Source organism: Trachemys scripta, chromosome 16 (assembly GCF_013100865.1).
Source record: "Trachemys scripta elegans isolate TJP31775 chromosome 16, CAS_Tse_1.0, whole genome shotgun sequence".
NCBI lineage: Eukaryota > Metazoa > Chordata > Testudines > Emydidae > Trachemys > Trachemys scripta.
Genome location: NC_048313.1, coordinates 26,989,886 through 27,003,385, shown reverse-complemented (window position 1 = coordinate 27,003,385; position 13,500 = coordinate 26,989,886). Strand labels below are relative to the sequence as shown.

The window sequence follows — 13,500 nt, the reverse complement described above, 5'->3', positions numbered from 1 at the left end:
CGGGGGCCGGGCCCGGCACCCCAGGGCTGGGGCCAGCCTGGGCCACGCCTCCTCCCCCCACACTCCCCTTTACCTGCTTCAGGCTTCCCGCGAATCAAATGTTCGCGGGAAGCAGGGGAGGGGGCGGAGACTTTGGGGGAAGGGGCGGAGTTGGGGCGGGGCCAGGGCCCCGTGGAGTGTCCTCCTTTGGGAGGCACAAAATATGGTAACCCTAGGCAGAGCGCACTGTGCTATTTCCATGGTTCATACACGACGCCCCGTCCCAGGCTCAGAGGGACACTAGTAGTGCAGATGCTGCGTGCTGGGGCCAGTGAGGGTCCCCTCCCCTCTCCCCAGCACATCGCTGCAGCACAAGGAGTTTGCTCTGTGGGTCTGTTTATTCCCCATCCATGCGCCGGTCACGGGGTAAGCCCAGCCCCATACTCTGCAGGAGCAAACGAGGGTCACGTCTCATCACAGCCTCACTGATGGCCGCAGGCCTCTGCCAAAGCTGGAAAAAGCCCCAGTGCAGCGCCAGACCTGGAACGAGCATTTGTGTGTGTGGTGGGGGTCTCAGCAGAGTGGGGCCAGGGGAGAGCTCACCCTTGCAGGTGGTCTCACTCGCGTGTGTGAAGTTGGCTTTCCCAGAGCTGGGCTCGTAGCCATCGATGCAGGTGCAGTAGTAAGTCCCAGCTACGTTGACGCAGTTTGCGTAGCGTCCGCAGTCTGCCGGGCTCGGGCCCTGACACTCGTCAATATCTGCAGCACAAGAGGGAATGCTCTGTACAGGTCTGGCAGGGAGACATTCCACTTATTATCCGTCCCAGCGCCCGCACTGAGCTGAGTGATGGGACCCAGGCGACCGGACCCCTAACAGCTTAACAATCACAGGCCTGATTCCCAGCTACGCTCAGGCGGCACTAGACTGCTCTGGCAGCGGAACGGCCACTGGAGAATCCCCCACCCTGCAAAAGGGGCCACCCCAGCTCGTGTGGAGCTGCTGAAGGGGCCCTGCACCCACCCTTATCCTAGCCCCTGATGTAGAGGGCTGAGGCCTGGGTGCCAGGTATTGCAGCTATTCTCCACACCTTAGGACCCAAAGAGGGAAGACTGGGGGTGTGGATGGGGTTCACAGTACTGCAGCTATTCCCTGATCCCCAGAACCTATAGGGAGGATCAGGGATGTGGCAGCAGTACACTGTGCTGTGGCTATTCTCTCCTCACCAGGGCCCATAGGGGGCAGAGAGCTCTGTGCTATTTCCATGGTTCATACACGAGGCACCATCCCAGGCTCAGAGGGACACTAGCAGCCCAGATGCTGCGAGCTGGGGCCAGCGAGGGTCCCCTCCCCTCTTCTCAGCATATCTCTGCAGCACAAGGGTTCTGTTAATCACTGTGGGTCTGTTAATTCCCTGTCCAAGCTCCAGGCACGGGGTGAGCCCGGCCCCATGCTGTGCGGGAGCAGGTGAGGGTCACATCCCATCACAGCCTCGCTGACGGCCTCGGGCCACAGTCAAAGCCGGCAGCAGCCTCTGTGCAGCACCAGGCCTGGAAGGAGCATTTGTGTGTGAGGGGGGGTGTCTCAGCAGGTGGGGGCCAGGGGAGAGCTCACCCTGGCAGGTGTTCTCTCTCGCGTGGGTGAACTTTTCTTTCCCATAGCTGGACTTTGAGCCATTGATGCAGTTGCAGAAGTAATTCCCAGGCACATTGGGGCACTTTGCGTGTCCCTGACACTCGTCAAAATCTGCAACACAAGAGGGGATGTTCTGTACACTTCTACCAGGGAGACGTTCCTGTATCACCCACCTGTGCAGAGCTGAGTGATGTAACTGAGGAGACCAGACCCCTGGGAGCTTAGCAATCACAGGCCCGATTCTCAGCTATGCTCAGTCTACACTTAGCCATGAGTGGGGCTCCTGGATGTTACCATAATACACCTAATAATGTACAGCACCTAGCGCGATAGGGTCATAGAATCATAGAATCATAGAATATCAGTGTTGGAAGGGACCTCAGGAGGTATCTAGTCCAACCGCCTGCTCAAAACAGGACCAATTCCCAACTAAATCATCCCAGCCAGGGCTTTGTTAAGCCTGACCTTAAAAACCGCTAAGGAAGGCAATTCCACCACCTCCATAGAGAATCCTTTCCAGTGCTTCACCACCCTCCTAGTGAAAAAGTTTTTCCTAATATCCAACCTGGACCTCCCCCACTGAAACTTGAGACCATTACTCCTTGTTCTGTCAGTGGGGTTGGCTGCTCTGGTAGTGTAACGGCCACTTGAGAATATGGTGTATTGAAAACTGTGTTAGCATCACAAGCTCTCACTTTACATCTGCAAGGGGCTTTCCTGGACCTGCTTGCGGGCTAGGGGGCTCGCATGACAAGCTTAAGCCCTGAAGTGGGAGCTTTTCCCTCCCTCCCAGAATTACTGTCCATTAACTAGCACAGCTCCAGGCATTGTCATTCCCCTTAGAAACAGCCGGACCCTCTTTAAAACTCGACACATTCACAGCCTCCAGGCCGTGGTAGCAGTGAGTTCCAGAGGCTACTGCTTCCCCGGGTGGAGGAGTATTTCCTTCTATCTGCTTTGAATTTGCCCCTTTCCAATTCAATTCAATCCAGAGACTGCCCCTGGCTCATTGGTCTTTCTAAAGCTCGTGATTTTCTAAGCTAAGCTGACTTTTGTTTAATGCCTGGGATTGTCGTCACGAGCTCAGCCATGCACTTGAGACCCACTGGAGCTGAGTTAAGTGCGTAGCTGGGCAGGGCTGGAGCCAAGCATGTGATTTGCTGACTCGGGGGGTCAGGGAGCACAGACAGGGACCAGCACAAAGCAATTTAGCAGTTGGCAGCTTCCAGCATCCCCTGGTGGAGACACCAGCATGTGGGTATCCCCTGCCAGGGGACTGGCATTGGTACATGCGCCAGCTTCACCAGCACAAAGGGGTCTCCCAATCCACTGCACTGCGAGCCCAGAGAGACCTCTCGGTCTGTGCCCTGGACAAACTCCCTGCCCTGGGGGAGCGACGCAGAGCTGGCCAGCGCATGTGTCCCCTGCCATGCCGCTGGAAGCCAGGGTGTCTGAGGGAAGCCTGGGGCTGGTCCCAGCACATGTCCCCTCACAGCGCTGCCCTCTGGGAGTGACATGGAGCTAGAGTAGAGAGAGCCTGGAGCAGGGGCCTGGTACAAGGCCCGAACCAAAGTCAGCAGAAGTGATGCTCTGAGCAAAGTCCGGCCCTGTGGGACACTGAGCCAGAAAGGGTTAAGCAACTTGCCGGCTAAATGACCCAAATTCTCCCTTTAAAGCCATACTAGAATGTAGCCGGGAGCTGTGTTTCTGGCTTCTGGGTAAGGAGCACGGTATTGGAGCAACTGTTTTGTTGCTGGCTTGGTGAATCGAAGTGTCAGCAGAGTCAGAACGAGCTCTCCCCTGACATCTGGTGGTGAGCTGTGGAAAAGGACGTCAGGAGCTGATCTCGTTTGCATGCGCTCACCCACCCTGCCTAGCACGATGGGACTGCTTGCCCAAATGGTCACTTTGGCTGCTCTGGGATCCCCAGTCTCTTTGTTATTGGGGCAGGAGTAATAAAGTGTTGTTACCCTGGTTATGTGAATGAAGGACAGTAGAACTGTCCTTGGCATTTTATGACTGAGGGACTTGCCCTCAAAAGTAGCACGCTCTAGGCACGGGACATGGGTTCCAAACCCAGTGAATTGAGGGAGGATGGGTATTTGTGCTTGGTAGTGTGAGTGCTCTGAGGGTCCTGAACAGTACTTTGACTTCTCCACTGTGTAATTTTGGATCTATTAGGAGTCTTGTTGTATAGTGCAGAGCTGAAATCACTGAGGCCTACTTTGGGTTAGTGATTCTGAGTGAACCAGCACTGAAGCTCCCCTATTAAAAGCTGAAATCACTAAGAGCTGAGTTAAGGGGGTGGGGGGCGCCTGAAGATATATCGGTAGATAGGTTGCAGGATGGCTGGTGGAGTTGAGCGGCCAGCTGAGCGGCTGGTGGAAAGGCGTGGTTGGCGATGAAGACTGCAGCAGAACGCCAAGGAGAGGCTTGGCAATCAGCCGTCAACCCAAATAACGGAGCATGTAAGGTGCCCCCGTACCCTCCACCCAGCCTGGGAGGTAAACTCTGCACATGAACTTCTGAACTCTGGGGCTGTGCTGGCCAAGGACAGAGACTTTGGGAGAAGTGACTTTTGGGTTGCTGGACTCAAGAACCAAAGGGAAAGGACACGGCCCAGTCTTCTTGGGGGTGGGTCATCTGGTTCATGGTTTGTATTTATGAACCCTAGTTGTGGTGTTTTCCCAACTTAATGCTGAGTTGTGTACCTCCTGTTATTAAAGATTTTAGCTACACCGAGACTCTGTGCTCGTGAGAGGGGAAGTATTGCATCTTTGAGGCACCCAGCAGTGTGTGTTTAATTTCCCCAGGTCACTGGGTGGGGGCTCAAGCCAGTTTTGCATTGTATTGTTGAAAGGGAACCCCTATGTACTGACCCCGGCCCTTGTTGCTGTCAACTCTGCCTGGCAGAAGGGTTACATAAGTATCAGAACTAACCAGCCGTTTGGGGGATTGTCAGCCCCACTCTGCAATTTGCCCTGATGGAGCAATCTCCGTGTCCCCCCCCCCCCTCGGCACCAACAGTCACATCCTGTCACAAAGCAGAGGGTTGTCTGCAAGTTCACCATCTGGTGCACGAACTCTGCACCGGCATTGCCAGCATTGCTACAACACAGTGACTGTGTAACTATATCCCAGCACAAGATTCCCCTGTCTAGCACACGATAAGATGGTTTGATGGGTGGGGAATGTTTTGTCTGAAGCATCAGGAGTAAAGTACAAAGCCAGGTGGTGTATAAAGGATGTTTTGTTTGAAGGAGCAGGAGAAAGGGAAAACGGGGGGCGGTAACAAGCATGTTGTGAAACACACAAGCTGGTACGTAACTGTCGGGATCCATTGTCAGAGGCAGACGTGTGGCAGTGTCCCTGAGGCATCTATGGGCACTAGCACTGGGCTTCATTGGCGAGAAATCTGGCTGAGCGCCTTTGCCACTGACCTGATTCTGTGGGTTGTCTGGGCACTTCGATGGAGGTCTGCCGGGCTGGCGACCCGCCCAGAGCCGGGACAGCACATGGAGCTGATGAACGCCAACCCTGTGTCCCCGCACCAGACTGCTGGAACTCAGGGTGCCCCAGGGAAGCCTGGGGCTGGGCTGGCAATGCCAGTCACAGCACATGCCCAATCACAGCACAGTCCATGCAGGGAGCTTGGGGCAGTGGGAGGGTCCCTCGAACTAGCGGCTGCACCCCCTAGAGGCCAGAGGAATTCAAGAACACTTTTTCCCAATACACAGAGTCGTTCCCAGGGCCACTTCCCAGGCTCAGCCGGGCACTAGATGCCCAAATGCTGCGGGCTGGGGCCAGTCAGGGTCCGCTCCCCTCTCCCCAGCGCATCTCTGCAGCACAAAGAATTTGCTCTGTGCATCTGTTTCTAACCCCATGGGTTTATTCCCTGTCCAAACACTAGGCACAGGGGTGAGCCAGGCCCCATGCTCTGCGGGAGCAGGCGAGGGTCACGTCTCATCACAGCCTTGCTGACAGCCTTGGGCCATTGCCAAATCTGGCAACAGCCCCGGTGCAGTGCCAGGCCTGGAACTAGCATTTGTGTGTGCGGAGGGGGGGGGGGGGGGGGGGGGGGGGGGGGTCTCAGCAGGTGGGGGCCAGGGGAGAACTCACCCTGGCAGGTGTCCCATCTCACGTTCGTGAATTTGGCTTTCCCAGAGCTGAGCTCGTAGCCATCGATGCAGGTGCAGTAGTAACTCCCAGCCACATTGATGCAGTTTGTGTGGGGTCCGCAGTTTACTCCAGGGAGTCCCAGACACTCGTCAATATCTGCAGCACAAGATGAGATGCTCTGTACAGGCCTGGCAGGGAGACGTTCCCCATATCACCCCCGCTCCAGGCCCCACGCTGAGCAGAGTGATAGGCCCCAGGCAACTGGGCCCCGAGCAGCTTAATAATCACAGGCCTGAATCTCAGCTACGCTCAGGCGGCACTAGGCTGCTCTGGCAGTGGCACGGCCCCTTGAGAATCCCCTGCCCTGCAAGAGGGGCCATCCCAGCTGGTGTGGAGCTGCTCTAGGGGTCCTGTACCCATCCTGCTCTTAGCCACTGATGTAGGGGCCGAGGCCGGAATGCCCAGCACTGCAGCTATTCCCTGCCCCCCAGGACCCACGGGGGAGTATCGGGACGTGTCTGGAGTACAGTGTGCAGTGGCTATTCCCTGGCCCACAGGACCCGTGGTCGAGCATCAGGGGCGTGGCTTGGGCACACTGTGCTGTGGCTATTCCCTCCTTACCAGGCCCACAGGGGGCAGAGAGCACTGTCCTATTTTAATGGTTCATACACAAGGCCCCTTCCCATGCTCAGGGGGACACTAGTAGTGCAGATGCGGTGTGCTGGTGCCAGCGAGGTTCAGCTGCCAATCCAGCAGCAGCCCCGGTGCGGCCCCTTCCTGGGAATGGGCACGTGTGGTGTGGGTGTCAGCAAGTGGGGGTCAGGGGAGAGCTCACCCTGGCAGATGTTCTCACTCGTGAGTGTGAAGTTGGCACACACTCCCCTAGAGGGAGTGAGGGACCTGCCGCCCCCGAATTGCCGCAGGTGCCGCCCCTCTCCCTTGGCCGCCCCAAGCACCTGCTTGTTAAGCTGGTGGCTGGAGCCAGCCCTGGGAACGGCCACTTGAAAATCCCCCACCCTGGTAAAGGGGCCACCCCAGCTGGTGAGGAGCTTCTTTAGGCATCCTGCATCCGCCCTATTCCTAGCCCCTGAGGTAGGGGCCGAGGCCAGGGTGCAGCGCTAGGCCTGCAAAGAGCATTTGTGTGTGTGGCTGGGGGGACTCTCAGCAGAAGGCGGACGGGGGAGAGCTCACCTTGGCAGGTGTTCTCACTCGCGTGGGTGAACTTGGCTTTCCCATAGCTGGACTTTGAGCCATCGATGCAGTTGCAGAAGTAATTCACGGGCACATTGGTGCATTTTGTGTTGCCCTGGCACTTGTCAACGTCTGGAACACAAGAGGGGATGTTCTGTACAGTCCTGGCAGGGAGACGTTCCTGTATCACGCACCTGTGCTGAGCTGGGTGATGTCACCCAGGTGACCAGTCCCCTGGGAGCTTAACAATCACAGGCCAAGACATATTGGTAGATAGGTTGCAGGATGGCCGGTGGAGTTGAGCGGCCAGCTGGGTGGCTGGTGGAAAGGCGTGGTTGGCGATGCAGACCCCCACGGAGAGACGTGGCAATCAGCCGTCAACCCAAATAACGGAGCATGTAAGGTGCCCCCGTACCTTCCACCCAGCCTGGGAGGTAAACTCTGCACATGAACTTCTGAACTCTGGGCTGCACTAGCCAAGGGCAGAGACTGTGGGAGAGGTGACTTTTGGGTTGCTGGACTCAAGAATCAAAGGGAAAGGACACGTCCCAATCTGCTTGGGGCGGGTTGTCTGATTCATGGTTTGTGTTTATGAACCCTAGTTGTGGTGTTCTCCCAATTTAATGCTGAGTTGTGTACCTCCTGTTATTAAAGAGTTTAGCTACACCGAGCCCCTGTGCTCGTGAGAGGGGAAGTATTGCCTCTTTGAGGCACCCAGCAGTGTGTGTGTAATTTTCCCAGGTCACTGGATGGGAACTCAAGCCAGTTTTGCATTGTATTGTTGAAAGGGAACCCCTATGTACTGACCCCGGCCCTTGTTGCTGTCAACTCTGCCTGGCAGAAGGGTTACATAAGTATCAGAACTAACCAGCAGTTTTGGGGATTGTCGGCCCCACTCTGCAATTTGCCCTGATGGAGCAATCTCCGTGTCCCCCCCCCCCCCTCGGCACCAACAGTCACATCCAGTCACAAAGCAGAGGGTTGTCTGCAAGTTCACCGTCCAGTGCATGAACTCGGCACTGGTATTGCCGGCATTGCCAAAACACAACGACTGTGTAACCACATCCCAGCCAAAGCCAACAGCAGCCCCGGTGCAGTGCCAGGCCTGGAACGAGCATTTGTGTGTGCGAGGGGGGGTCTCAGCAGGTGGGGGCCAGGGGAGAGCTCACCCTGGCAGGTGTTCTCACTCGCGTGCCTGAAGTTGGCTTTCCCAGAACTGGGCTTGTAGCCATCGATGCAGGTGCAGTAGTAACTCCCAGCCATGTTGATGCACTTTGCGTTGCGTCCACAGTCTGCCGGGCTCGGGCCCTGACACTCGTCAATATCTGTAATGCGAGAGGGGATGCTCTGTACAGTCCTGGCAGAGAGACGTTCCCTGTATCCCGCCCCCCAAGACCCGCACTGAGCTGGTGACAGGACCCAAACGACCGGGTCTCTGAGCGGTTAGCGATTAAGGGCCTGATTCTCAGTTACCCATTTCTGCTGCTGGAATGTCGGAAACACCCTTCCGAGCCTCCTGTCCCTGGTATGGGGGGTTCAGCCCCCATGTGAGGGGATGGGGGGATACGTCTCTCTGGGGCTCTAGGCTCCCTGTGTGTTGGGGGGGATGACAAGCTGCCTCTTCTCCGCCCCCTCCCTCCTTGGATCCCTGCTGACTGGGGGGATGGGGAAGTATAGCCAGGGCTGCCCCATTCTCTCCTCTGGGCAGGGATCAGTGGGGCCCCTCTGCCCCAGGACACCCAGGGGCTGATTAGGGCCCAGGCTGGGGTTCAGACGGGTCAGTGTGATGGGCCCCCCCACCCTGTGCCCAATTCACAGAGCCCAACGCTCCTGGCTCCTGCTGCAGCCACTCCGGCTGCTCACTGTGGAGGCCCCGGTTCGATCCCCAGAAGGGCAACTCTCACCCGTGCTGCTGCCCCCCATTATTCCCCAGCCGGGCTGAGCACCCCCAAGAGACCCTGGAATCAATGGAGTTGGCTGTTCCAGCCCTTAATCCCCTGCTCTGTCCCAGCCCCCCCCCCAGGACAAGGTGGGAGCCCCGTTACCGTCACAGGGCTCCGTTGTGTCGGTGAAGAAGGAGCGATTCCCATGTGACTGGTATCCATCCAGGCAGGTGCAGTGGGTGTTGTTCACACACTTGGCGTTTGCTGGGCATTGCATATGGCTGTTGCAGTCCTCAGTGGTACCTGCAGGGGCGGGAACAGCTGGGCAGGGTCAGCCAGTGCAGAGCGGCTCCCCCCCCCCCCCCCCGCACACACACACTGGGATCAACTCCTTTCACACGCCCCATTCGCTAATTTTCGTCCCTGGGCGCCTGGCAAACAGCTCCGACGCCATCCACCGCCTGGCAACAAGCTGCCCTCGGCTGCACAGGGGCCTTGGCTCCCCGGGGAGCCCCCGGCACAGACAGGCAGAGCCGCCGGAGCCGGGCGTCGGTTCAAGTGAAACATTTTTTATCTCACCCAATTTTTCTCCTTTTTGTTGCTGTCGTCGTTACTCTCATTAGCATCAATTTCAAACCAAAACCTCGCTTCCAACCGGAAAACAGGAATTAATTTTGAAAATTATTGCATCTGCCTCTTGCCCATGCAATTTATCCCCGAGTAAAACCAAACATTCCTCTGAACCAAATCGGCATTTTCTGGCAAAAAATGGGTCCTTGGGAAATTCCTGCCCGGCTCTGCTCTGGATTGACTGAGAGCGGAGTCGGGCGCGAGGCTAGTTTGGATCCTGAGCTGCCTCCCATGACCCAGACTGTGACCTGCCTACGGGGGCTCCTGGATCCTTTAGCTGCCCGGTGTCTGGGGCTCCGTTGGGATCCGTCCCTCTGCCCAGCGTGAGGGGAAGGATCCCAGCGCAGCTTAGCCGGCTGCAGGGTTGGGACGGGAGCAGACGGAGCAGGGTGGGATCAGCACTGAGGGACCCCAGTGGGTCAATGGGAATTTGCCCAAATCCCATTTTGGGATTCGCAGCAGAGCTGGGCTCGGGGCGCAGAGTCCGGATCCCAAACACCCCCAGCTGGGCACGTGGGTCCCAGGTTTCAGTTCAGTCCAATTTTAGAGGGGGGGGGCACCTACAAATGCCACTTCTAACGTCTGAGCCATCAGGGGTTTGATTCGGGCTGGTCAATAACACGGCCCTTGGCTACAAAGGGGATCTGCCCCTCACTCCAGCCCCCCAGTGTAGAGCCCTGGGCCCCAGTGTCTATTCTCTGCTGGCCACGGGGCTGGGAAGGGAAGGGGAGGGCTACACAGGGGCCTTCTCCTCTCCCCTGCACGCACCCACCGTGCTCTATAAACCCACCCCAAGACGCCCATGCCAAGGGGCTGCTCCCGGCTCACCAGACCCTGACTCTGCTCTCCTCCCACAAGGGAAAGGGACTGGAGGGGGTGGAGGCCGGAGACCCCGGGCAGCCGGGAGTGCTGGGGGAGGTTAGCCAGGAGGAGTCAGACTTACCTTGTACACCATGATTCTGGGCCATGGTGCCCCCCAGGCACAGGGCGATGCAGAGCCCTGGAAGGCAGAGACAGGGTAAGGCACCATGGGCAGATGATAACCACCACTCAGCGCCCCCTCCGCCCAATGCCAGCACCCCCCACCCCCTCCTCCCAGAGCTGCTGCATGAACTCCCCCAGAGACCCACTCCCAAGCCCTCCCCCAGGCCCACACTCACTGGTCCCTGGGAGGTGATGCTGTTTGCCGGGCGGAGCAAGGAGAGCTCCAGCAGCAGGGCTGTGTGGTGCTATCACCCCCTTTGCTAGCCCTGTCCCCTGATGGGACCTGAGAGTGGTAAAATTTGAATTTTTAGATGCCCCATAGAATACCGGTGTCCCTAGGCATGTGCCTACTGTGCTTAATTTGAAATCCGGCCCTGCCCATTGTGCCGGGTGGCACCCAGAGCCCACCAAAATCAGGGCCCCGTTATGCCAGGTGCTGCCCAGAGCCGACTGAGATCAGGACCACATCACGCTCGGTGCTGCACAGACACACAGTGATCCAATCTGTGACCCAAAAGGGTCATGGCAATAGGCAAAGGGAGGAGCATTCTCTCCACTTTACAGATGGGGAAACTGAGGCACAGTGAAGGGTAATGACTTACCCAAGGTCACCCAGTACGTCCATGCAATGGACACACCCACTTGGAAAGGGGAAGCACTGGCGAGGGCGGTGAAAAGACAACACAGTCTGCTTTTCACTCAGGTATCGGCCCAAATCCACCCCCTCCTGCTGGTGTTTATTTACAGCCTGTTGCTCTGAGTCATTAACCACACCCGGGTGCGAAGAACTGGATGTTAAAGGACCTGTGGGCTGAGTGCCCAAGGTAATATGCAAAGGGGAAGCACAGCGGGCTGTGGAAGCCCATTGTGCTTTCCTAGGAAGGGAACTAGAAACGGGGCACTTCTTAGAAATTCAGCTCCAGTCCATCTCCCCCAGGGAGACTCTGTGGAGGACGAGGGAGCTGGGGAGGTGACGGCATCACAGTTCCCCTGGGAGCGAAGGCCAAGCCATTAATTCAGAGATTCTAAGGCCAGGAAGGAAGCAGGCTGATCGGGCCTCTCGCACTGCACGGGCTAGAAAATAACCCAGGGATTCCTGCATCCAGCCCGTAGCTGGGGATGGAGCTAGCGCAGAGCTTGAGAGAGGACAGCCCGTCTGTTCGACTCCACGTGATGGAAATGGCTGTTGTGTGTTCACACTGTCAGCTGCCTGTGCAATAGCGTGTTCACACTTGCAGCATTTGCAGCAGTATTTGCAGCGGTGCACTCTGGGCATCTATCCCACAGAGCACCTCTTTCTCGTCTGCCGCTCAGAGTTGTGGGAAAGCAGAGAGGGTCTGGGGGAATCCTGGGTCCTGTCTAAGTACCCCGTTATGCATTGCTTTGCATCCCAGTATTTCCTGTGCTTCTGTCTGCATTTGGCGCCATCTTTCAACGGTTTGTATATTGCGCACCCTGCCTCATCAGGCTGCAGGAATGGATCCCAAACTGCTGACCAGTATGCTGCTCGCTCTGACCAACATGTCACAAGTGGCAGTGGAGTTATTCCTTAAACTACAAAGGCAAGAGGAGTGCGACATTGATTTCGCCATCGGTAGTAGCTACGATACGAGATTGCTTGTGGCATTCACGGAGGTGCTGACCACAGTGGAACACTGCTTTTGGGCTCGGGAAACAAGCTCTGAGTGGTTGGATCACATGGTGATGCACGTGTGGGATGAAGAGCAGTGGCTGCAGAATGTCTGATGAGGAAAGCCACATTCATGGGACTATCTGATGAGGTCACCCCAGCCCAGCAGCACAAGGACAGGAGAATGAGAGCTGCCCTGCCGCTGGAGAAGCACGTGGCGATTGAACTATGGAAGCTTGCTACTCCAGAACGCTACTGATCGGTCGCTAACCAGTTTGGAGTGGGAGTGTTGACCGTTGGACTCCTGTTGACGGAAGTCGGCAGGGCCATTAATCGCATCCCACTCCGATAGACTTTGACTCTGGACAGTGTGGGTGACATTGTGGATGGCTTTGCACAAATGGGCTTCCCTAACTGCAGATAGATGGCACACATATTTCAATTCTGGCAGCAGACTACCTAGACGCTGAGTACATTAATCTCAAGGGGTATTTCTCAATGGTTCTCCCGGTGCTTGTGGATCATGGCTGCCATTTCACAGACATTACTGCAGGCTGGTCTGGAGAGGTGCATGACACACAGATCTTTTGGAACACTGGCCTGTTCAGGAAGCCACAAGCACGGACTTTCTTTCCAGACCAGAAGATCAGCGTAGGGGAAGTTGAAATGCCCATTGTGATCCTGAGAGATCCCGCCTACACTTTAATGTCATGACTTATGAAACCATACACGGGGCAACTTGACAGCAGCAAGGAGTGGTACCACAACAGGCTGAGCAAGTACAGAATAGCCATTGAATGTGCTTTTTTCCATTTAAAAGGCCGCTGGTGGTGCCTCTGTGGCAAGCTGGACCTGGTTGATGGCAATATTCCGATGCTTATTGGCGCATGCTGTATGATCAATAATATTTGTGAAGGGAAGGGTGAAAGCTTCACTCAGGGCTGGATCGTAGAGGCTCAGCATTTGGAGGCTGAGTTTGAACAGCCAGAAACCAGGGCTATTAGAGGGGCGCAGCGCAGCGCCATAAGGATCAGAGATGCCTTGACGCAGCAATTTGAAGCCGAAAGCCCCTAGTATTTTTTGCTATGCTCAGGAGTGCAGTGCTTGCAATGCTAGGAGATGGGTGCAGACAATGCAATATGTGGGTTTAACATAATTGTATGTTGCTTAGGAGGGCTCTTTTTCCTTTCAATTAATAGAATAAAGATTGCTTTCAAACCAACACCACTCCACATCCTCATCCAAGATTTCCTCCTCCTGGCTTGGTCAACTTTTGACTGGCACGCGAGCCACTGAAGTATCCACAGTGGCCTTTGCAGTGGAGGTGGGGCCTCCACTGAGTATCGCGACCAGCTCTTTGTAGAACCAGCAGCTTGTGAGTACAGCACCAGAGTGGCGGTTTGCCTCCTCCATCTTGAGATAAGCGTTCCGCAGCTCCTTCATTTTGACCC

General features: G+C 56.4%; 1 protein-coding gene across 1 annotated transcript in view; it reads right to left on the bottom strand.

Annotated features, from left to right (window-relative positions):
* Nucleotides 1-13,500, bottom strand: part of LOC117888512 (adhesion G protein-coupled receptor E3-like) — a 188,119-nt gene that overhangs the window by 165,151 nt on the left and 9,468 nt on the right. Inside the window, exon 3 of the mRNA XM_034791981.1 lies at nucleotides 10,379-10,435. Within this exon, the coding sequence (XP_034647872.1) occupies nucleotides 10,379-10,435 (57 nt within the window). The remainder of the gene's footprint in view (nucleotides 1-10,378; nucleotides 10,436-13,500) is intronic.